The 26,383-nt window shown below is 34.7% G+C and overlaps 1 protein-coding gene across 5 annotated transcripts in view; it reads right to left on the bottom strand.

Annotated features, from left to right (window-relative positions):
• CACNA2D3 (calcium voltage-gated channel auxiliary subunit alpha2delta 3) overlaps positions 1-26,383 on the bottom strand; it is a 478,462-nt gene that overhangs the window by 228,886 nt on the left and 223,193 nt on the right. For all 5 annotated transcript variants that reach the window (XR_008233512.1, XR_008233513.1, XM_052777209.1 and 2 more), the window contains 2 exons: positions 15,308-15,397; positions 7,050-7,163 (listed from right to left, as the gene is read on the bottom strand). Coding sequence is in view for 3 of the 5 variants with exons in the window: in XM_052777209.1 (XP_052633169.1) it covers positions 7,050-7,163; positions 15,308-15,397 (204 nt within the window). In the remaining 2 variants the exon portion in view is untranslated. The remainder of the gene's footprint in view (positions 1-7,049; positions 7,164-15,307; positions 15,398-26,383) is intronic.

Here is a 26,383-nt window from a genome sequence, read left to right as displayed (position 1 = left end):
ATTCTTTCCTGTCCTATGGTAGAATCTAAATGTTTGGGGAATTTTATATATATAAATATATATATGTGTGTGTGTCTGTATATATATTATGAAGCCAATAGATTGTTGGTCATCTTTAAACTCACTAAATAAATTTTTAGTAAAAAAGATAAAATGCAGAATTATTAAAGGTGAATATTTATTTCACAGATCTCTAATATAAATGAGCAGATTGAATTAAAGGTCTTTAGTGACCAAGTGACCCATAGTCACCAGTAATGACTAAATATTTTCTTAAGTATTTAGGACAGCATAATGCTGTATATTATTAAATGTACAAAAATATTGATCCTGTAAAATTATGCATTAAAGTCCCACATAGCTAGGGAGTTATCAACTGATTATTATTGTCAGCAAATATATTATTATGAAATCAAATCTAAATCCAGCAAATTTTGAGGTGCTAATCTCTGGATTCGGTTAAAATTTTAAGTATTGTATATAGACCCAGAGACCTTCCAGACTGTGAAATTTTTCATACAAAGCAGATGCAAAAGCAGGTATAAATACTTTAAAGTCATGGAACTATTTATCTTGACATTTCAACAGTTCTATTCAGACATAGGCAGCATTAGCTGTTAGGTCTTTCTGCATCACAATCATTCAGCGATAGGAATACAGATGTTATTGCAGGTATTCTTTATATTCACCCTACATGAAGTCTTAGCACTGACAGAAACCACCTTAAATCCCTACCTTGTTGTAATGGTTCATAAGCAGAAAGAAAATAATTTCTCTCCCATACAAAATGAACTCTCCCCATAGCCCTCAGAATAGTAGGAGACAGACAGATGACGTTCTATTCTCTGTTACTTGCCCAGTAAGCAAAAGGCTGCAGAATAATGAGTAAGATAATTGAATGTGGTGGTACTTTTAACCCAGATTTAAAAAAAAAAAATAAATAAAAAAAAGCAAAACATTAATTCTAGACTACAATTCATCCTTCCTTCTTATCAACAGAGACAAAATTCAGGAGATACTTCTGGCTTGTCTAGCTGGATTTGATTCTAGAAAATGAGGAAATTTTAGGTGGGTTTTTGGTTTCCATTTCACTTCACTAAGCAGTGAGGGATTATTGCTTCTGGTTTTGCATATATCTGCCATACCATATAGCTATTTAAGATAATTATGAAAGCAAATGCTTTTCAGGATCAAAGGACAAACCCAAAGGGAAGGATATAGTTCAATTGATTCAATGATTCTTTTGCTTTCTTTTCCAGATTTTGCACGTGGTACAATATCACCAAGTGAAGAGCTCTCAGGCTAAGGGAGCAGAACATTCATTTCTGGATGTTGCAAGTCACAACGGCTCACAAAGATGGCATCTTCCTTGACCACTTGTGAGTGCTGCATCAAGCCCTCTGAAAAAGGAATACTAGAAGACTCTATTCAAACTGAAATTTCACAAAAATATTTGGTTATATGCTTCAATTATATACCTATTTCCCCTTGATCTCAATGGGATTTTAGACTCTGCCCTGAATCATGGTCATGGATGAAATGCTTTTGGGCTTCTCCAAAACAATGAGGAGAGGGGCTTTATTGAAGTATAGAACTTGATAGCCACATAAAAACAATGGGAAAAAGGAGGAGAGAAAAAGACCCATGCTGCAAAATATGCAGGCAGTTGGTCATTTTAGCCAGTAGAGAAAAAGAATCATGAGACTTCATGGAGTTGCTGGTGAGTCACTAGGGTTTTAAAGTGTTCCCTCATACATTTATACAAAAGGATTTACTACATTATTTTCCTTTGCAATGGCACAACATACTGAGAACAGTCTTGCTATATTTAAAATGTCAAAATATGTTAAATATTATCTAAGTAGATACTTTCTGTTCCAAGTTTATTAATTTTCAATTAGTGACTAAAATGGCTTTCAACGGAGAGCATGACAGGGCTTGAAGCTCTGACAATATCTTTGATCACATTGTAATTTCATTTTTAGATGTGCTATACCATTTCAGCAACATTCACAAGGTTAACCTTCCTGGAATTTCTGATGAGTTACCTTCCTGGAATTTTCCAATAGCAAGGAGGTAGGACTGTGTTATTTAAGAAGAGGCAATTAGTGGTACTACTTTCTGGGAGCAAACCTGAAGGACTGTCTTTTCCTGTAGTTGTATCCATTTGTCTACCCCTCCCCACCCCACAACAACAACATCTTTTCATGCTTTTAAATTAGAATAAGGTACCTAGTGAAATATGTAAGTGCAGTATTTTGCTTGGTTTCTAATAGTGCATTTGGTTATAATAGTAGAAGCAATAATATACAGTAAGAGCATGACATTCTTTGTTCCAACTGACATCAAAATGGTATTTTGAGACTTAAAGGCTTTCTCGTGAAATAGAACATGTAAAAAAAAAAAAAAACAAAAAACCAAAAAACACAACTAAAAAAAGCATCGCAACTATATCATAGTTATAATTGTAAACAAACACTTTCTTGGTACTAATCTTTTTAAATACTTATTTCTGCTACATGGTGAAAACCTGGGCTTTTATATGACAGTGTAGATTGATTTATTCTTGCAGATTAATTGTTCTCTTTTTGGTACTTCATGTGGCAGAGCTGTCATAAGTGAATTACCGAAACTTGAAAATACTGAATGTAAGTTTCATGAATGAGAAAAATTATGTACATAGCATAAACTCATTTATAATGCATGAGAAACTACCTCTTTAAGGTACAAGATCGCATTTATGGACTCATAAAAAAAGGAAATAGACATTAACTTAAAGCCTTAGTCATACAAATAAAACATAGTATGTTATAAAAATAGCATCCACTAGATTTACATTTTAAGTAGCAGAATATATGAAGAAAACATGGGAAAGTGGGGTTTTTTGGTGCGGAGATAGGGACTCATAAAATAAACAGTAGAATGAAGGTGTTCCTTCTTTCAAGGAAACAGTCCACCAGATAATTTTAAACAGTCTTTTGATGGTCATAATTCTCTAGCTTACACACAAAATAAGGCTGATGTCCCCCCAAAAAACTCAATTACTTAATTTAAGCTATTTGGGGGATTTAATTGAAGCCAAGTTCTTCCATTTCAAAATTATTGCAACACAATTTTTATTTAATACATTATCAGAAAAAAGCAGCTTTTTGATCAGTTGTCAGGCAGAATACATCTACAATTATATGTAATAAAGTGCTCTTATCCCTGTTTACACAAGTATCTTTTTTAAAAGGACTATTTTTTGCAAAGATATAGATGGCTTGGAAAAAAAGAAGAAATTGTGAATTGTTATTTACATGGTGATAGTGTGTTTTCACTCTCCATTTTTAGAGATTGACACCAACAAACTGGCAAAGCCTTAACAGTTATATGAAGAATTTGTTCCTTTCTATAAGAAAACAAGATGTTTCTGCTGCAACTAATGATGATATATTTAATATTATCTAACATTAGATAAAACATAATTGAAATAGGTAATTGCTGACAGGGTAATTGAGGTAAACCAAAACTTAAGAACTCATCTCAATTAGAGCTATTCCTTTGTCCACCACTGTCCACCACAGTATCAAAATGGCAGGAAAAACATAAATGATAAGAAAGATGGCAAGGCAACGTACAGATGAATAGAGAAAAAAAAATACGAGAAAAAAACCACTAAGCAGTTCAAACGTGTGATTTATAAATATAAAAAATGGCTTTGGAGAGAATAAAGATGGTGTAATGCAAAAGCAGAGGATCTTGAATGGCACTGCATGCATAATTTTTAGGCACACTGACACTGCAAATATGTAGGATATTGCATTTTCAATAATTCTTTTCTAGAATAACAAATCTAACAACATTGAAAGCTCTAATGCATTAAAGCATACATATGGAAATCTTTCATGTTTTTCATACTGAAACATTTCAGGCTGAAAAGAGGACAAACTGATTTGATTTTTTTCTACATATTTTTGAATATAAAATTTAGAAGACTGTATAATACATTAAATATTTTATAAGAGTTGGGTAGAATATTGCACACTAAGTAAAAGCTACTTCCTAAACACTGTGTCCTTGCTAAACAAGTTAGGATTCTTCATCCTAGGCCTTTGCAGAGGTATAACCAAAGGGAAACCTGTCCTGATGCTTATTGCAACAGCTGCGCTAAGTATTGTTATCTCAGATATAGCTGTTGATTTGCACATGAAAGACATATAGCACATGGTTTTATGAAAATACTTAGCTGACTGTTTCAGAGAATGCTTTCCTTACTGATTTCATATGATAGAGTTTCCCCGTGGTCTCTTCCCACACTTAAAGAGAGGAACTAGCTTTATAGTATAGGAAAACATAAGACATCAGAGGCACATACTTCTGAGAGATTCTGTACATCTCCTTAGACATCAGTGTTTGCTAGATAAAGCCAAATGTTCTCATGGAACATTTGAGGACTTAACAACTTAAATCAGATAATATCCCATTGAATAAGAGAGGAAAGACTGGCCACAAGATATTTTTTTTTTTTTTACATTTTTAAGCCTCCTTTCCAATGGAACAAAATGAGTTATGTTTTCATAAAACAGAGCTAGTGCTAGCCTACAAAGTCACTCAATCATATCAAAACTGGAAAGGAGATAAAATTAGTGGGAGGGAGAAGGTGCCAGAAATACTGATTGAAATTCCAAAGATAATTTAGATTATCTTAGATTTAGTCATATTCCTCATATCCTCTATTTATGTTGTTTAAATTTATATATTGCTTAATGAAAATTCTTCATACATCATCTGATCATTGAAATCTTGAACCACTACAAGAATTAATTGACTAAAGTATTAAGAGTAAATATGGAAGCCTATAGCTGAAATTAACAGCGCTCAGACTATTTCTATAGAGATAAAAGTGTATGCAAACATCTGGGAACTACTCAAAAAAAAAGGAAAAAATTTTGTCTGTTGTTTATAAACATTTGTGATCTGAAGAAGCAGCTACTAACATAATAATTTCACAATCAGATTATAGTTGTCTTGTTTCTCTCAGAAAACATTCAGAAATAAGTGTGAATACAAAGATGGATTTAAGACAGATATTGAGACTATATTACTACCAGGCATTTATATGAGCACAGTCAGCTGATAAAAAACTTAAGCCATATGATATTAAGGAGCTAAACTAATCTACTTAGAAAGAAAAACGTATCATATGACCTGTCTGATAAAAAAAGATTCCATTTTGAATATTTAAATATCTGAAAAACAAGCTACAGTTCAAGTATGTTACTGTTTCCAGAATTATTCAGTAATTTCAATAGACAAATGTATTTTATAAAGCCGTAACTTTCCATATGTCTAATTAATCAACAGAAAAATCAATAAAAGGTTTACCCCTGAGGAATGACTCATCTTCAACAGTAAACACAGAATAAGAAAAGGCAGGTGATATTCTCACGTAAATAGCAACAACAAATAATCTCAGTGAAAAGCCCTAAAGAAAAGTAGGGAGACAAAGATCAAAGGTCACATACTCTCATCCAACTTGTAAATAGCTGATCACCACACTTCAAGGAGGTACTTCTTGTATGTCACAGAGGGGAAACAAATATTTCAGCAATATTGCCATTGCCAATTGAGATGTGACCCAACGATACAATAAATACCAAAACGGACAAAAGCTGACATGCAATGGAACTTCTTTCATAATACCTAGTTCTACATCTTAATGCATTCATTAAATATCGAACTTCTTCATCCCTTCCACTACACAAGGACTAGCATCAATTCATATGAGAAGTATTACAGGTCTCCTCAGGATATGCGCAAATACTCATGTATCCTTGCATTTTTTTAAAGATGACAGACTTCCTGGCATGTCCTGGTAAAATCACAAAAAGTATGAACTTTCTTCTTTTAGAGAATGAAGTTACATAAAAGGACTGAGCAAGGTATCTGAAGAGAAAAATAGATCTTCTGATTGCAATTAGTTATTACTCTACATTCTCTGAATAAAAAACTCTTAACAAAAAGTTGAATAGTTGTATGTCAATTTTAATACACGAAATGACAGTAATTGACATAACATTTTCAGAAGATCAGTAAAAAAAATCATCAATTACCCATTTTCTCTGGCTCACTGATTGCTAATAGATGAGGTTTAGTTCGGGTAAACAAGAAAAGGGAGAATAAAAAACAAATGTAATTTTATAAAAGAGAGAAACATGTCTAACAAATACAAATCAAAGCTACTACTTTTTTCCCACAGAATACTGAAACCCCATGCAGCACACTCATATTAATCAATTACTTCAAATTGCACTTTGAAGAGCGTGGTTGTTGCTTCCACAGGCATATAACATGGCAGGTATCTCAAACTACAAAAACTTCCTAAAATAGTCCCAAAACTTTCTTTAGCGGAAGATAAAAAGTAGAGAAGGAAATTATTTCACATCCAAACATGAGGCCTACTAGAGCTTTCTCATCAGGAAAATTCAAGGGATTTCTGCATTACTGTATAACATCCATGTGTTATATAACAAGGTAATTTAATTCTGGGTAAATTTCTTTATACAGATTGATAGAACCAAATAGTATTTTTAATTTCTTTATTTGGCAGAGTGAGGGGTAGAGTTGGTGAGATTTTGTTAAAAAACTGAGTACTACATCTGTTCCTTCTCCAGTCACAGTAAACTGTTCACTGTCCACAGTACATACCCCTCTTTAGCTTCAAAAAGCATTGAATTATTAATGAATATTTTGGGAGAAAGAAAAGTTTTTTACATGTTTAATGATGTCTCACAGGGGAAGCATCATATAATGGTCAAAAATGTACCCTGGAGGGAAATATTTCCTTAATAACTTATTATCCTAGGTTCATTACTACAGTAAAAGGCCATCTCTGTCCTCGAGCAATATCACATAAGAATCATTTTTGTCATTAGTGAAACATCCAGTTATCCCAAATCATTTTTAGATCATTAGAAGGATTGTTACTGACTTTTCAATAGGCATACAGTTTATATTGGGTATGAAGCTTTGGGTTTTCCATCAAATACAGGTGAGAACATACTTACTTTTCTGTCTGGCCAATTATATTTTGCAAATATTGTATCATATGTGTCCACAGCTCCATCAGTAATCAACATTATGGCTTGGCTGCAAATACTTCCTTGTCCTGTGTGATTGAACTGTGAAAGGAAACGATCATTAGTTACAGCACATTGCTGTTAGATGAAGATAGATAGGATCACGCTGGATAAACATGGATCTTGTCAAACCTAGCATGCTTAGAAGTAGGTGAAAAAGCCTCAGGTTGAAAACACTTTATCATAGATATTTTGGTTTTGCTGAATTGTAACTTCAATTGTGTAACAGAATCTGGATTCATTATATATCCCCATTTTATCAGCTTGAAAAATAAGAAACATACATAACTATAGCCCTTCCCCAAATTAAAAGCGTATTCCCCCGTTTTAGATAGATGATCTGTATTGATGCATCTACATAGGGTTTGCTTTGATTTAAATATAATTTTAAAAGAACAAGCTACACAAAAAGAAGAAATTAATGACATAATTTTACTTTGAAGTACAGAAGATACACCACTTATAGAGAGGCATATGACTATTCATATGGCATTCATATTCACTCAGGATTACATTCCATATGTTATTTTTCCTAAAATGTTTATCTGGGGGAACCAAGTTAATATTTATATATTCTCAGATTCTCCTATTACTTGAAATGAATACATATAAGTAATTCAAGCCACTGAACAGCAGTACTTGAGCACAGGTACTTAGACAGCAGTCAACATATCCTTTGGAGTATGCAAAGAAAGTTTCATGATTCCACAAACAGGATTTTCTCCTGGTCAAAGAGCAAGTAAATTGGACTGAGTCACAACAGAAGCTTTGATCTCTTGATTCTGGAGTTGGTGCCTTAATTTTGAAACCATCTGTCTCCATTTGCTCTTATTGCACAATAGGTTCTTATTTATCTGTGTACTATTTTATATATTCAAGGAACTTAGGTGAAACATCCAGCTTTTAGCAAAATATGCAAAATTGGAAAATTATTTGATTTTTAATTACTCTGTATGAACACTAAAAAAATCTGTGAGAAGATCGATAAATTGGGGCATTAACACACAACTCTATAGATTGGTCTAACATTTGAGTACATGCTAATGAATGAACAATCTTCTTTTGTTCTCTTCCTATGTAGTTTTCAGGTACATTACCAACTTTGAGGTCAGACAAGGTCTCATCCTAGCACCTTTCTCTTGGTATTGAGAAAGCCAAGCAATAATTACTTTGTCCCACCTCACTAGCCTATCTGTGATGAATAATGCCAAAAAAGGGTAGTCCCATTTGAGAAGTAGTATTTAAATTTAAATGTGGATTACCTTGCAGTGACTCTGACAGCTTCTGGATTCAACAAAATTTATTTGGAGTTTTCTAGTTTGATTTGGGAAACTGCCCTGTCTTTAAGTTTTCTGCAGTCTACTCACCCTTACATATTCACTGTTCTTCCCAAAAATCTAAAAACCTTTTTTCTAGAAAAAGTTCTTAACTCCTAAAAATGTCATCTTTGTAGACATGCCTGCAGTAGGAAAGGGAGTCGATGGTGGGTTCCAGCAGTGCTCTGTCCTTTTTCTTCTGCCTTCACATTTCTATATCTGAGTAATCACACCCACAAATATCATTCAACAATCATTTATATCATCTACAGCTCTCCTCCGGGTCAGTTTCCTTTTGATCAAACAGGAACCTCAGCGAACAGTAATAGAAACATGTTACTTAAAGGGAAACTAATGTGGGTTTAGAGCTAGCTATATTTGGTCACTGCCTGTGCGAAAACTCCTATCTGTGATATCTGCAAGGCAGTCTATCCTTAAAATTCTTCAGTCATGACAGTTTTTCTAGTCTTAACCAGAACCAGAATTATTAAAGTGGCATTCCTTCATCAGTATGATCTTAGATCCAATATTTTCTCATAAAGTTGAAGTTACTTGGTCAAGTGATATATTCGTCATATGGACAACATATTTTGAAAGAGACAAGGTATATTAAAAGGGAAAATAACAAAGGGGGAACGACTTCATATATTTATTTTAAAACATCACTCTGTATGCATCTGCATTATTCTATGTAGTTATCTGTTGGAATATTTTGAAGAATGAGATTAAATTCAAATGCTTTGATGAGTAATATCTTCTCATATTTGTCTAGAACTTTAATTTTATTGAATAGCAAGAGTGATGAAAGTGTTTTCCATAATAATAACAATGACAAGGGCCTTATGATGAACTACAATTAACTCAGTGATTCATCAGTTAGCAGCAAAAATTTCAATGCATCCTGACATTTACAGCATTTGGTTGTGATTAACAGTCTTTGAAATGTCACAGAATTTTATTTAATTGGCTATGATTTTTTTAAAGGTAATCACTGCAAAGACCGCATTTGTCACCAAAAGACATAATTGCGGTTGTCACATGACATAGTAGGTGCCTAACTACAGTACCAAGCACTTCTATATTCTTACACTGTATAATGAACACTGCATAAATTGATGATTGGAAAGAATTTGGAAGTGGATTTTTAAACGTGCTTTTCAAAGACATCAGTATCAACCATCTTCAAGTCTTAACAACCTAGGCAAATACTGAAAGGTAATTGCAAGGCAAAATTAACTGAGTATAATTAGTGTAACCCCTGAACCATTCTAAAATCCAACCAGAATTTTAAGAGACTATTTGTGTAAAACGAAGATTTTTCTTTTTTTCCTTTCCCTTTTTTTGCCTCCTTCCCCCCCCTTCTTTTTTTTAAATGTAGATGAGACATCCTTAGCTAACCTATAATTCACAAGAATAGATTTCTGGTACATAAAGGTCACATCCTATAGACAAAGTGGAAAATGGTTAGCTGTACTCTTTTAAGGAGAGTTTAAGTAGCTTTTTCTCTGGCCTAGGCTGCTTAATAGAAGCTCTCAGTAACTTTGCTGATACGCCTGTATATAACGGAAAAGATTTTTATGCTGTCAATTCTGGAAGTATATATGCAAGAAGGCTTGAAGCTATTATACTCCCTTTTATAGTATAGATAGAAACAGTCATTACTCTACCTTGGATAAATCTGAACATACATGTAGCATGATCCATCATGACTTTATAGATCAAAAGACTCTCACTCATCCTAGGTACAATTCAGTACATGGGATGTCAGTTCCCTTTATTCCCAAAACTATCTGTTTACCTAATGAGATTTTTATACCACATCCATCATTATAACTTAGAATCATAGAATCATAGAATCATAGAATCATTTTGGTTGGAAAAGACCTTCAAGATCATCGAGTCCAACCATTAACCATGCCCCCTAAACCATGCCCTGGAGTACCCTGTCCACTCGCTTTTTGAATACCTCCAGGGATGGTGAATCAACCACTTCCCTGGGCAGCGCATTCCAATGTTTGACAACCCTCTCAGTAAAAAAAATTTTCCTAATATCTAACCTAAATCTCCCTTGCCTCAACTTGAGGCCATTTCCTCTTGTCCTATCTCCAGACACCTGACAGAAGAGACCAGACAGAAGACTTCAGTTGCCTCACAGATTTTAAAACAAAACAAAAAAATCTCATCTCAGGCCTTCTTGATCACTGTAATGGTTTTTTGTTGTTGTTGTTGTTTACACAGATTTGGAAGACTAGTATAGAACATCTCTTGTATTAAGGCTGGTTGCTATTTACTGTTGTGTATCTGTTTCCTGAGACTATATTCAGTGCCCATAATGGGGTTCTTAATAAACTCTCTACAAACAACCTAGAGTGTTCTTTACTTCATGCAGCTTTTCCCATTGCCATTTTTGGCACGCACCACATGAAGGAATTAGTTCCACACTGTCTGGGCAAACACGTAGGCAGTGGGTGGAGGAAGATCCTCATCCTTTCATTTTAGGATTTCATGCCTGGAAAAGAACTGATCAATATTGTGCTTCAAGATGAATACAAAGGAACTGGAACCATTAGTTAATCTATGATCCTACAGTATAAAGGCAGGCACACTTGTCAAGTCGAACCCTTTGGAGAATATTTTGTTGAGGTCTCATTTGCAAGGTACATCCTTCAATCAAAAGACAGTTTGCTACTTACTTTTACATGAGAATTTCTTTTTCCAGCAGACTATCAGATTTTTTTTTCCCCAAAATAAATTACTATACTTAAGGAAACACTTCAATACATTTTCACAAATATAAGCTCAGTTGAAAAAAAGGAAAACAAGAAGGAGACAGAAAAGGAGTGGGAAGCGGGGAGCGGAATAAAGGAATTTGCTTGTTGTATTTGTGACTGAAATATTTCTTTCCAAAACAATCCTGGTAAATGTGAGTGACAATAATAAAGTTTCTAAAAACATCAGTTGGCATAGCTCAATCTTTATTCTATCATCTATTAATTCATGAGTTGTGACTAGTTTGTCTGTATGCTTAAAATCCAATTGAGGTTAGTTAGGATGCATATTAATTCTAAAGGTACATGATTTTTAAGTCATGGGATCTACTAAGGCTAGATAAGCTGAAAAATAGATGGCTTGGGAATTGTTACGAAATTTAAAGATGTACTATAAAAATGTTTTTCCAGCTTTCTTTACTAATCCTTACTAAGCTTAGTTGTAGTATAGCAAGTTTTACTGAATTTAATTTGTGAGACAGGAATTAAGTCCCTGTAAATTTTACAGTGAAAGAAATGTATCTCAGTTTAAAGGAGACACACTGTAGTTGTTAAAATGGTGCCTCTTTTCAGACCCATAATTTGACTAGAGAGGAAGGGTGAATTGATTTCTAATGAATGTATCCCAGTCAACACTCCAAGGCATTGTTCAATCCGAGAATGATAAAGCGAACTAGTTCTGGATCTGAACTACCAAGGAGCAAGAGAGGGGTCTAAATTGTCAACCCTAAACTTAGGATTTTCTGTAATACACAGCTACAGATCCCACTAATAGCAGTTACTTGGAGCCCATAGACATAGAGTTTATAGATTTCTTGGAAACAGACTGTCTTGGAAGGATGTCAGGAGGCCAGTTTGGCTCACTGAGAAGAGATACCCTGAATATGTTACAGAGGTTCAAGTAGTATGAACAGGGCATTGATTTGTTTATTTTTGAAAGCTTGTCTCTAAACATTGTAAATTTCTTTTTTAAAGCTGATATATATATACACACACAAATATATATATTTACTTTTCTGGATATGAAGTGTGATTCTGTCTCATGGACAAGCTGTTCTTAGAAAGAAACACATAGTGGATTTACTTGGAAGTATCCATCACTAGCATTATACAATATCAACTACCACCAGCTGGACTGCCACCACGATGAGCATATCAGAAGAGATTAATTTCTGTCTGTAGACAAACTAGAATGCCTAAGCACACAAGGAACTACATTCTCATCATAATATCATCAGACATTTAGTAGAAGAAACTGATCATCTAAAAAACATAGTACATACATTTCAACCCAATAATTTGGGCATCAAAACACTATCTTGTGTTTGGATCTCATTGCAATCTCCCTTTTTTTTGTTGCTTTGGAAAAGCTTTTAAAAACCTTTACGTAATCTTGTTTGAAAAACTCAAAGCAACAGAAGATCTTGCATAATCTATTTTAAAGGTTACTGTCGTGGTTTAACCCCAGCCAGCAACTAAACACCACGCAGCCGCTCACTCACTCCCCCCCCACCCAGTGGGATGGGGGAGAAAATCGGGAAAAGAAGCAAAACCCGTGGGTTGAGATAAGAACGGTTTAATAGAACAGAAAAGAAGAAACTAATAATGATAATGATAACACTAATAAAATGACAACAGCAATAATGAAAGGATTGGAATGTACAAATGATGCGCAGTGCAATTGCTCACCACCCGCCGACCGACACCCAGCCAGTCCCCCGAGCGGCGATTCCCTGCCCCCACTTCCCCGTTCCTATACTAGATGGGACATCACATGGTATGGAATACCCCGTTGGCCAGTTTGGGTCAGGTGCCCTGGCTGTGTCCTGTGCCAACTTCTTGTGCCTCTCCAGCTTTCTCGCTGGCTGGGCATGAGAAGCTGAAAAATCCTTGACATTAGTCTAAACACTACTGAGCAACAACTGAAGACATCAGTGTTATCAACATTCTTCTCCTGCTGAACCCAAAACATAGCACTGTACCAGCTACTAGGAAGACAGTTAACTCTATCCCAGCTGAAACCAGGACAGTTACTTAATGATTAAAAGTCCACATGAGTTTAATTCACCTGCCAGGAATTTGATGTTGCTCTGCCTTTCTAGATGATACCTCCCTCTTCACTTTAAAAACAAAACAAAACAAAAAATCTTCCACTACACATAGGGGTTCTAAATCAGGATCACTTCACCTCTTAATTGATCTAGATTATTAAAAAGAATACATGCATAATATTTAAATATTTTCTTTTCTTTTTTTTTAATAAAGAGAAAGCTTTTCTGGAAACACCAAAGCATTTTCAATCATATCTCAAGCTGCTAGTAGTAACTTCAAAAGAAAGTTAGTCACTTTTGCTGACTCACTAATGCAGTTGAAAGCTTACTGTGAGATGCAAGGAACAAGGGTTTGGCCTCCTGTTAAAAAGGAGTGAACTTTGGGCAAGATGGAGCATTCTGAAAGAATCCACAGAAATAGAAATTTTCTTTTTTTTTTTTGCCTTAAAAAATGCTAGGTGGGGATTACATGCAGCATCATTTTGAAATAACTTTACAGCTAATACTCCAGGTCTCAAAATGGGGATATTTGGGGATAACAGTTTAAGTTTTCTTTAGGACTCATTGATCACTGATTGCTAGTATTTCACCTTGGGGCTCTTGGCACTTGCACACAAATGACTGTTTGCCACTTTTTAAGCTGTTTCCTGCTTTCCTCAGTCTTGAGGCTAACTAAAATACCTCACATTTTCCCCCTCAGTATCTGCTCTGGCATTTGACATATTTGGTGGTTTAGCCCTTCACAATGGCATTTGCTATATAGATCTTGTGTAATGAACTTTGCTGTAGCTTTGTGATATAGCAGTTTACAATTTTACAAGTGCTCATTAGTTTAGAGATCCTGGAGAAGAGATCTGCTTGTAATTAGTTATTTTTTAAAAAGTGAACACTCTCCTTTACAGAAATCCTGTATCTAAACTGATATTAACAGAGAGTGTAAGCAATGGCTTTAGTCCTACCATGCTACCGAGAGTTTTCATTCATAATATCATGAGAAATATTTGACGGTGCATTTTATTTTCATTGGTTTGCTCCCTCATACTAATTCTCTTTCATTACTACTACTGCTCACTCTTCTCCTTTCTTTCCTTGCTTTTTCCAATATACATTCCCAAGAAAGTATATAGTCAGCTGAATCAAAATATTGCCAAAATTTTTCCTTGCTGGAATACATAGCATGAAAATATATTTTACCTTTGCCAGAAATGACAAAAAAAAGTCTCTGAAATACAGTACATAAAATCATTTCATGATAACCACTAAGACTGATGTGCACTTTGTGAGGAAAAGCATTTCAGACAAAGACAATGGGTCTGATTTTAATTAAAATAGCCTTTGAAGGACAATTTTCTGGACAACTAAGAATGCTACACTGAGTTTTTGTGGAGTTTGGGAGGAAAACTAGATGCTATGCACTAGATTATCAGGAAGTTGGCCTAATGGTTTTGGCAGATAAATAGTTAAAATAATATTAATACATATGAGCTGGTTAGGCAAAGCTTTACATTTCTCCCTTTATCTTAGAGTATTACAGAAGTACGTACAGAAGTGTTCAAATAACTTCTTTTGTATAAACTATTAGAGATATTAATTGTCATGCCAGAAGTTGAACCAATGAACAATCATTTCACAACCCTAATAACAGTGTATATTCTCAAAGTGTTTATGAATATACAAATTCCTGTCATTCGTAAAACATTAGCCCTTCCAAAGAGAAAAAAATACCTAAGCTGTGAAATTTGCGTGTTACCCTAGTATTTTTTAACACCTAGAACAGCTACTGAAATAAACGTTAATGTACACATGTATGCATAGATGTATACTGTATATATAGACACAAAATACATTAATATAAAATGTATACATATAAAAATGCAAAATTGTTTATATCTTTCACCACACATAGATTATATAGAATTCTTGTTCTATATATAATATTTTACTACCATCACATTTTTGAGTTAGCTCTAATTTATTATCTTAAAATTGACAGTAATTGCTAAATAGTAAGAAAGGGGTCAGCAGTGTAAATCTGAAAAGCATTAACTTACTTCACTGAGCATGTTGAAAGCTTCATTTAATGCAATGTCCAGCATTCCAATTCCTTTTGCAAAAAGTTTGTCAAGGTGTTCCCTGAAATGCTGAAACATGAACAGGGTTTTATTTGTCAGTATATTTGTACAACATACATGCTGATATCAATGATTAAGGATTTCTGAATTCTTCTTTAGACCTACTCCTTAAGCTTAAAAGACTGCATATACTAATTCATAAACCACAGCAGTTCCTGGTTAATCCTTTTGACTCTTGAAGTCACACTAAACTAAGGATATGTTAGAACAATAATATTGCAAAGGTATCACAAGATACGGTTTTGGGTAGTTATTCAGTCAAGTAGTTTTGCTTTGGGTTTTTTGTTTGGATTTCTGTTTAGCAATATCCATATCTTCTTTTCGCTTCATACAGTAATTTTTACATTATTTCTATGTATTCAGCTTCTAAGTTTTCAGGATCTTCTGTTTAATAAAAATAATTCTTTCTGAAATTTAGCTTTGAGATTTTATGGGTTTTTATGATCCCTTCCTAAAAGATAGTAGACCCTAATCATTAGGCTATTGCAGTTTAAATGCAGTTCGTCAATGCCAATATAATATTTAGATTGATAAAGAACTACTCCACACAAGAAGAAAGACAGGGCTAACCACTTGCTACCTATACATGACTATCTTCAGTATTATGTTGTGTAGTCACACTTAAACCAAACTTTTGTAGTTTTAAATGGCTCATCCATTAAGCACTGTCATACTTGCTGGCCATAAGCTTGGGTAAAATTTTATAACAAGCAGTTTTTAAAGGCTGACAGGTAAGAATTCATCCTATATTTTCCTCTTTCTAAACATATGTTATTTCTCCAGATATGTCAGAAGTTTGAAAATTGTTCAGAGGAGAAACAAATTCTCTTAGGTTTATAAGAAGGAGCAATATATCATTAAAAACAATATCATGAACCATGCTATCATAAAGGGACACTTTATGCAACATCAACAAACAAGTACTTCACTCCCCTGATTTTCTACGATGGAAACATTTTTTTTTATTATTTCATAAAATAAAAAGATATTACAGCAGTATATTGGAAGGCAGAGAACTTCCTATTTGATTATTAAATTTCAGTAAGTCGAAACAGGAAAATTTACATCCTAGCCTCTAGGTAATTCTGAAGCCACAAAAAAGGGCTGCTTTTTCAAAACAATTATTTCAGTGACCTAGTAAATATGGTTCATTGCAGCTCAATACTTTGAACATCCAAAAGGCACAGTCTTGTTCATCTAAATAAGCAGGGATAGCGTAAATGCCAATACAGCTACACTGCAAAATGGTTCTTTTTTTCCCCAACTTAAACATAGCTAACTTAAGTAAATACTATTCAGTATCTCCGTAGTACTAGTAATTACTGTTTTAAATACATTTTAAAATATAATAATTAATTTGTAAGAAGAAAACAAAGACATATGTGGTGGGAAATAGCAGGGGAGGCAATGCTTTTGTGAAGCACTATTTCAGTCTCCACAACTGGATAAAAAAGTTACCTCAATAGGTAAGTGGAAAATTTTTATTTATCAGTCCATTCGTCTTAAAGCATTATTATAGGCAAGAAAATCTTTGTAGAAGAATTAAAATACTGCTGTGCCTTGAATTGTGCCTTTCATATTTTTTACAAGTAATAATGAAAATTTTTTTAATTTAATAATGAAAATTATTATTTGGAATGAATACAAAATACTCAAATATTCCCAGACAAGGGCTACTTCAACTGTCAGCAGCACAACACAGTGTGTTTTCTGGAGCTACTTCAAAACACAGTAACTGACCAGCAGTCAGATTCAGAGACTACTGACTTCAGTACTCAGGGTGATTTTAATACATATGGCCATCAGTCCATACACAAAAGGATTAACTACAGCACAGGACTGTTACAGTCATTAAAGCTTTTCAGAAGCTCAGAAAGTACAACTGTTTTTCATGAAATATGTAAAGTTCATACAAATTTAAAATAGTTAATTGGAATTCTTCAAGAACTAAGCTATATCATGTTTATAAAATTCTCCAGGAAACATCTTAGCAAAACCAGTTTTACATATAGCTGATATTTTTAAAGTGTCATTAACAGTGAAAAAAATATGGAAAGCAAGCAATTTACTATTGTTTCAATGTCAAAAACAATTTCATAACATCAAAGTTATGTGTTGACTAGACCTTTTCAAGCTACTGAAGCAGCCCTGTGCTCACAGCCCATCTCTCCCAGACACATTGCACTAAGGTTAGTTTACAGTTACCACAGCTGCTTCCCTACTAACACAGGGATTCACCCTGAAACAGAGGAGTGCTCTGAAAATCGATAAAGCCAAATTTTTGTATTGGAAATAAGTTTCTAATCTTACCTTTTCATAAATCAGATATGTTAAAATAAATATTTATTATAAATCATATTTCTCTTCTGAATACATTACTGCTTCATAATTAAACTAGAATTATTTTGGTATTAAAAACACAATATTTTATAAAATCTCTGAACATTTCAGAGACAAGTACAGTGGAATGTTTATTACAATCCATATACATTATCAAGTATGAACATACAGCATAAGAGATTACAAAAAATTACTAGTAAACAGTATCATCTCTAGTGTATAATTCAGGTCACATGATCTGTCAGGAGAACAAATATTTTCTCTTGCCATAGGTGTACATATATACAGGTTCTGAAAAATACACTGTTGATATATGAAGAAATATAATAGTGACGTTTGACACAAAATAGTAAAAATGTTAAAAATCGATTTCATGCACTATGAATTTTAACAAATCAATGTTTTCTGCCTCCAGGCTTCACAGTGAACAGATGCTACAAGGTGATTCTGCAAAGGATTAAATAACTAAAATGCATGTGTGCTGTGATCTTTGTTTGTCTGGAGGGGGCTTATGGGGGTTTTTTATTTGTTTTTTAAACCAACTCCATTCTCTATCTTGTCTTTGGGTTTTTTTGAGAATTTCAGCCCTTTGTATGTCCACTGGAGAAATCACACAACAACATTCAAAGTAACATTTCTTTGTTTCCCTTTTTATCATACCAGATGCCCTGGATGTGTGGCATTAATTGGATCCATGCCAAAAGAAATCATGTTTCATTTTATAGGCAGCACAAAGAATAGCTTCCTCAGACTGTTCGCTCTGCATCTAGCTAAGGCTGTTTATTATTAAACCATCAAAATGTACTGTTGTACTTTCACAGAGACTGGTTTTGCACCCTCTTAAAGAGTGGTACCTTACTATGACTTCAAAGGGCATACTACTGATACAACTATTATCTGTCATGCTGCTGTTTTAAGGAAAATCTTTAAGAAAAAAATCCAAATCTCCAAACACTCATTTTTTTCCCATTTCATGTGTCCAGTCAGTACACAATGCCCTGCCAGTCATGCTATAGTGCCCCCTTTGTTACTGGAAAAGGCATTTTTAAAAGCATTGTATTCTTTGTGTATGAGAAAACCAAAGTTTCAAACTAGTATGCCTCTCAAAATTTCTCTACAACTTGCCCACATGTGTCTCCAACTGCCACTCAATTATTTCGTCCCTTATAAAAGCACCGCAAAACAGGAAAGTATATTTCAACCCTAGTAGGAGTGAAAAAATGTCAGGGCAGGACATTAACCACTGAAACATCAATTTAAAGAAAAACAATAAGTATTTTTGGAATGAGTTAAACACACCTCAATTCCACTTTCAATAACTTTCAGAAATCAAACAGATCCCAGAAAGTGGGAGTCTCCTGCTCTTAATGAGTCAAAAAGCATCTTTCAATCTTTACATCTTAAATACCTCTTTTTAGTAATAAACTGCACAAGAAATAATATTGGTTCATCTCAGATTCTCTTTACTGTCCTATTGGGATCCCTTGTAGATTAATATCTCAGTTTCCTAGAGTTTGAATTGGATATCTGTCCAACTGTGTGCACAAAAATTCGCATGCAACTGTATGCCTAATTTCCATGTGCGGTTACCAGAATGCGCAATATCTAATTGTGGAAGCAAATACCTAATTGACATGCATAATCTTGGTAATTCTGAATGCTAATTAGGCACACAATTATGACAATCAGACTCTGATGTCTGATTACAAAATTATAAGGCCAGAGCTCAACAGAAGAAGCTGTGTCTTATTACAGTGAGGAAGCATAGATGTGTTCAGCTGTGGAGGTATCTATGATCCATTTAGAAGTGGCTGAAAAACATGAGCTGAAGAGAGTGAGGATACAAATCCACTTGTGCATGTCAGCCAGGACAAGGTCTCTGCATATATCTACAAGGGTTCAAACCAGAACATTGGTGATGCATACACTTGGTCTCGTACCCTTGCACGCTGCTGAATTTGTCTGTTTATAAACACTATCCATTGTCAAAACCAGAAAGTCCCAGTGATCCTAACATCTGATAATAATCCACGTATGCAAATCAAAAAGGTTCTCTCCTTTTCTTTTTAAACTGTGCAGAGGTTGTTAGGACCCTCCAAGTCAGAAACAAACCAACAAGTACAGTTGATGGACCTAGAATCAGGAAATGGGTTCTTGTCCTAGGTAGAGTTACAAACATGCCTATTTGAAGAACAACCGGAGTATACTGACACTGTTTTTCCAAAGATGAAAATAATATTCACGTGCCTATTTCTGCTTAAAAATCAGGTGGCCCAACTTGGCTTGGACTATTTCAGAACCTAAACGAGGAAGAACACAGAAATATCTTTAATGGTCTTCATATTCTATGCTTCATGGGACAGTTATACAGAATACTAAAAATCATACCACTGTTGCCTATGGCTTTGGCATAACTGAGCAAGAGGATAAATTTGTGACCATCTATCATGATTGAACTTGGAGTTTCTCCTACAATGAGATTATTGAAAACGTTTTTTGGTACACCCAGGTGTATTCACCTTTTCTAGCCTCACAGCTTCATCAACAATTGTAGGGATTTTGGACCATACTTGTTTAGATGAAATACATTAAATTTTCAGACTTCAGAGATTAGGGTAAAATTCACTGGCAAAATATGATAGCAAGTCATATTTCTGTTACTTCTTTTTTCAATTTCCTACTTCTGGTTTATTAGGGTTTAATAGTTAATAAATTTAAATAATTCAAGTTAAGTAATTTATTTCAACAAATCAGTGCTTGGGAGATGACATGTATGATTTTGCAAAGATTCAGAGCACTGTTTCATGATTCAGAACACAGAAGAATTTAGGGAAGTAGAGGTGGCTATCTGAATACAGGTGAGAATCTGATGTTCCTTTCCTAATTTCAGGTCATTGCAGGCAATTTAAAAACTCTTCTGAGATGAAGGCCAGAAAACTGAAAACTGAATTTTTCCTTTATGGCAGAAGCTCCCAACTTTGTAGCTAAAATGTCATACGGGTTTATCTAGCCCATAGTAAAGCTGAAGAATAATTTACTGATTTGGAGGCAATTCTGAAGAAATTCCGAGGTGTCTCTTTTTATTGGTCTCTTATCTTGTATGTTGTTCTAATGGCTTCACAAGGTTTACTCTCTGAGATTACAAAAGCTGACTGGTATCTATAATCACAACAAGATGACAAATTTTTACATTCTGGAAGTGGACAGAACCTGGTCACACTCTTAACAAATGGGAAAGAGTCCCATGTCTGTGCAACAGTCAGGGAAACTTTTTGGGCTCCATAACCTTCAAGGTTTTACTCTTTTTAAACAAGAAAAAGAAAGGAGAAGAAAAAAGTACAGCCATCCTTATTTGACATCTGAGGAAACAAACACATCTGAAAGCAAGTAATGATACATTCAAGCAGAGAACTGAGTTCCAATTCTCAAATGCCAGGTAAGTGCCGTAACAAACATGCCATCTCAGACATATACAAGAAGAGCAGACAAGTTGTCAGCTAATGTAATAGTCCCTAATGACTGGCATTCGTATTTTGTTATAGCTTCTTTTTACCATAGCAAATATTTGCAGAATTTCACTGATGGATTTTTCCCTAGCATCACGACAAAGCTAGTCACAATAATGGCATGCTTGGCTCAAGTTTTAATTGGTACACAGTCTACAAGACTTCATAGGCTGTTTTAATGCATCTTAGCATGAGGACACCACCTGAAACCTCACAAATAGAAATACATCACCCAATAAGTTCAGCTTGCTATGGCTTATAGTAGATCCTTTTTCTGGAAGACCTGAAAACCTGTTTGCCTTTATATTCTATTTCTCTACCACTGACACGATGGAAGTACACTGGTAGTGAGTTTACTGTTGTAAACTTCTGACTAAATCAAGTCCCCATCTCTTATCTTCCTACTTACCTAGCTAAACCAGCCTCTTTTTTTTCTATTTTAGGGCTTCTGAATTAGCTACTTGAGTTATGCCCAACTTTCCATTTACAGAGTTTTCAGCATTTTTATTACAACCAGCAAAGTTTTTATTTCCTTCTCATTAAGGCAATATGCTACACAGTAGTCCCAGTACCCTGGGATAAATTTTATTACAGCTTACTTGTGATTACCAAAAATAAGGTACCATTTATGATGAGTAGGAATACCCAAACTAGATGAGGTTACAGAACCATGGATTCAAGTCTAAGCATACATGAATAAAGCATTTTCCACTGATTCTAAAGAGGGAAGCAACAATTCATAACTGATACATGCAGCAGAGTTTATACAGTTACACTGGAAAACTATATTTGCTATTAATTGTTTGACGAGGGTGAGCTTCCTACAGAATAGCATTGTTAACGGGTTCAACATTTCTCCAGATTTCTCTGTCAGTTTTAGTGCAAGTCTTTGCTACTTCTAGTATTAGTTCACGTATTCATCCATGCATGCTGTAACTCCGAATGTTCCTGAGACATACGTGGCAAAGATTTATCAGATGTGAAGATGAACTTCATCAGCATATAAACCAGTGGAAAAAAAAAAAAAACCAACAACAAAAAAAACCCCCACACAACAATCAGAAAGCATATGTGGGAGGTGGGAGAGTGATGTTTACTGATGTGTCACAGGGAAGTTTACCCACATGTACTAACAGTTGATAAATGTGCATTCACATCTGTAAAATGCATTTAAGCATCATCCCATTTAAAATCCATTTCCAGGGCAACTACAGGTTAGCTTGCCAGTGGTGATTATCCAACCACTTGCGTTCCCTGGCACATTGTCTTGGTAGACCGGATTTTTTCCAGGAAAACAATCCTGAAAACAATGCTGAACAAAGAGCTCAAGATTCAATATACTCAGATTAAAAACAAATTCTTGTTAAGTAGATTTGTTGCCTGGGGCTGCAATAGAAAACTTCAGACCAAATTTCAATGGTCTGGGGCTAGCTGAAAGTTTTCAGGGTCTGTAATGGCCAGCCAGTTTTAAAAAAAGTAGATTTCAGTGAGACTTTACATTTTTGGTTTTTTAACAGCTAAGCAATGCAGTCCACGATCTTTTTGGAGATCTGACAGAGATGGATAGATAACTATACACCTAAGTAATTTGCTTAAATAAAATTCAATATGCAAAAATTGTGTTTACCGACCTCTTATTGGCAATTTCACTCAGCTTCATTGCTGAATCAGTCTTCTGGTTATTTAATTTCTGGTAATTGCATATAAAAATAAAAGCTTATTGGAAGGTATATACTACATCTGCCTATTTTTGTCATTCTAATTTACACAGGGGTAAGTTCTTGATTTAGTTTGGAGTTACTGTGCCTATCTGTGCATCTAGAAGATGATATATTTCATCTGGAAACATTTACAGAGAAATGTCCTCAATCCATATATAGTACATTAAAACAACATATAAAAGAGGAATGTATATTGTAATATTGTTACTTTAAATCTGGAGTTACATTAAATCAGATTGTCATCCGATTCCTTTGGGGTAGGTAAATTGTAACATGGAGTTTCTCAAAGATGAAAACCTCTTGGCCCAAGAAAACTAGTATTAAAATAGGCAGTTCCACATGTTTGTAATTTGTGGAGAAAGTGCAGACAGTGACAGAATAGTGTCTGAACTATTTCCCACTCTTTTTTAAATTTGTGTATAGCAAATTGATACACTTCAAGGTAGCAGCTGTTTAATGCTGATGCCAAATTATAAATTAGTCTGGTAAAATTCAAATATATGTTACGTATTTTATATTACTGAACCACATTTAGGATCACAGATTAATTTCAACCTCATTTATGTTACCCAATGTAATTATAGATTTCATTTTTGTGATAAATGAAACTTGAAGCAAGTTTTGCAAATTAGGGATAGCTTACAACATTCTGAGAATATGTCTCCACATATCTAAACTGAACCTTCAATGCAGGAATGTGCCAACATAAAAATCTAATGTCAAATGCTAGGCTATGAAAAATTATAGAAATAAGTGGATGCAACTTGATGCCTGCCATATCACCTGAAATTATAATTATTCTTAAAACAAATTACTGTATTCCCCTATTGTAAAAATGAAAGTAGAAACACCATATGTTGGAAGAAATCTAGTACTGGGATGCCTAGTTTGTATCTTAGTAAAACTGTTGGCACATATATTAACACCACTCACAACAGTCTGACATATTTGATGTTTAAGTTTGTCTTTTATAAATACATAAACCAGACTTGATTCAATAAGGTTTCTCAAAAGGATTATGCCTTCTGAACTTGTATCTGACAGAAATTCAAGGTGCAATTAGATCCTCACTAAAAAGCTACACATAACACATCTTTTGCAGAAAAAAAATACTTGATCAAAACCTCTGGAAATTTCTAAACATATTATACTAGCATCTCTTCCTTGTAGGTTGTTGCTCACAGTAAAAAAAAATAAAGTTAAATGAAGATTTACAAATCAAGACTGCATTACTTTGCTGTTCTTGAAGCTGGCAGGAAACAGGTTAGATGCTTAGAATCATCATTTCTTTCAATGTATCCTCACACTTTCTTAAAGAAAAGCATGTTACTCGATCAACGTGCTGGAGATTCAGGGCTGAAAAACCTGTTTTTTCCAACCTTCATTCCTTTCCCATAATAAAAATGCATTAATATATTAAATGTTTAAATGCTTAATTACATTAAACTTATTTGATGCCCTTTAACAATCTACTGTAATGCACCAGACAGATATTTATCAGTGCTTTAATCAAGGAGTGATCTTGATCAAGTAACCCCTACAGGTATTATGAGGCTTGTTCAAAAAAAAAAAAAAAAATCCTCCCTTCACTACACCAATCACTATGAAATCTGCTGTACCAATCTTCAAAACATGCATTTGGCTAAGTTGAAAGCTGCAAAGGTAGAAGTACTCATGCTACATTTTCTTTTCTAACTATCTTTACTTAACAAAACAATGCACAATTAAGAATCTTCAGCTAACTTGGGCTCCTATACCATATAAATTAACAAGTAAATCTAACTTGTCACTCCTTACTAAAGTGGCTGTGAGAACAGACACCTAAAATATTAACCACAGGGGTAGAGAAATAATAATTTAAGTAAAGATGCAACCAGAATACAGATTGCATATTGCAGAGGAAATGAATGCAGCTTCATCAATACAACTGGGTTGTCACTCAAAGAGAAATGCAACTTCCTTGCTCTGTATGCACTTTGTACAGATTTACTCTAGTGTCAGGCCCACATTCCTACTTGAAAGAGAAAAATGGCCAGGGCAAGGGTTGGGGGGGAGTGGGGGGGGCAGGGGAATGTGGACTTTATAATATCTTTCCTGACATTTGGAACAGAAAACTCAGCCAATTACTCAAGGGAGACTGTCACCAATGAGTGGATATAAGATGGTTACAATGCTTTAAATGCTTTTTCATACTTTAACAAGAGTGGATTTTTTTCTTTTAGGTAAGTAGTTCCCACGCTGTGGTCCAGAAAATAATAGTAAGTGGTCTACAGCCGATGTGTGGAACTAACACTGGGTTTACAATACTGTTTCCCTCCCCAAAAAAGAAGAGATGGGGGGGAAGCAAGAGTCAAATGGTTTCGCTGAGAAAATGTGTAAACCAGACACCAGATAGTCTTTTTTTTTTTAAGACTAATTGGATTTTCTGAAAGTCTGGTGCTTTGGAAGTCTGTTACATTCCCTGCCCATTACGGAGAAGAATTTCTGCAACCCATCCTTGAATGTGAGAGAGCATGTTCATTTGCTACCCGTAATCCCATTGAATATTCAGTACCAACACCGTTAAGAAGCACTCATTTCCCAGGCTGCTATAAGCCCTAAGGCTGAAGCAGTTTCCTGTAGCCCACCAAAAAAAACCCAAATCCTCATGCTCCATTCCCTGAAGATGCTCCCAGGTTTCATATTACCTAGACAGGCTGTGCATGGGAACAGAATAGGCTTTGGCTGTAGCCCAACTGCCTGAGGCCCCAGACTGCTGCGGGTGGCAAACCAAACTATTTTACTTATGCCTACATCTTGGAAAGCCAGGCTGGCTGCTACTGCAGCTGTGCAAGAGGTCAGGATGAGCAGGGCAGTGTCTGTGCTGGTAGAATAGAACCCTCTCAGCAGAAGCAACCACCACACTCAGCCCTCCTCAGAAAAGAGGATCTGATCTCTCCCCAGGTTCAGCCCTGGCCCATCTGCCCCAAGTTAGTATAATTTAACCCTAAACCCTATTCTACTGAGAAGCTGGTTTGCCCCTTAGCTCACTATAAATGAAGTGCAAGTGATAAGGTAGCCTAATCTTCTATATTTTCTTTTTCTATTTCTTTGTTTTGTTAAAGTTTAGAGATTAAAGAAAACTTGATTCAAAGAAAGACATTCAGCACGTTTAAAAGTGACATTCTTAGAGTAGAAAGATTCCATTTGAAAACATCTGAGCCTTATATAAAGACAGCATAGTAGTTCTTCAATAAATACTTTCAAGGCAAATGTAGACTGGGGTACTGATCCTGTGAAAGCAATTTTCATCTGGAGTTATTGAAACAGCTGCTTTCCTCCTGAGATAAAAAGCTCCAGTCAAACATTTCAAAGTAATTTCTTATCTCTGCTTCTAAGAACTGTGTTTATTTGCTACATGTGATGTCAGATCAACATAGCAAGATACA

This window comes from Harpia harpyja, chromosome Z, assembly GCF_026419915.1.
Source record: "Harpia harpyja isolate bHarHar1 chromosome Z, bHarHar1 primary haplotype, whole genome shotgun sequence".
Taxonomy (NCBI): domain Eukaryota; kingdom Metazoa; phylum Chordata; class Aves; order Accipitriformes; family Accipitridae; genus Harpia; species Harpia harpyja.
The sequence above is the reverse complement of the archived record's forward strand: the minus strand, read 5'-3'. Positions and strand labels throughout refer to the sequence as shown.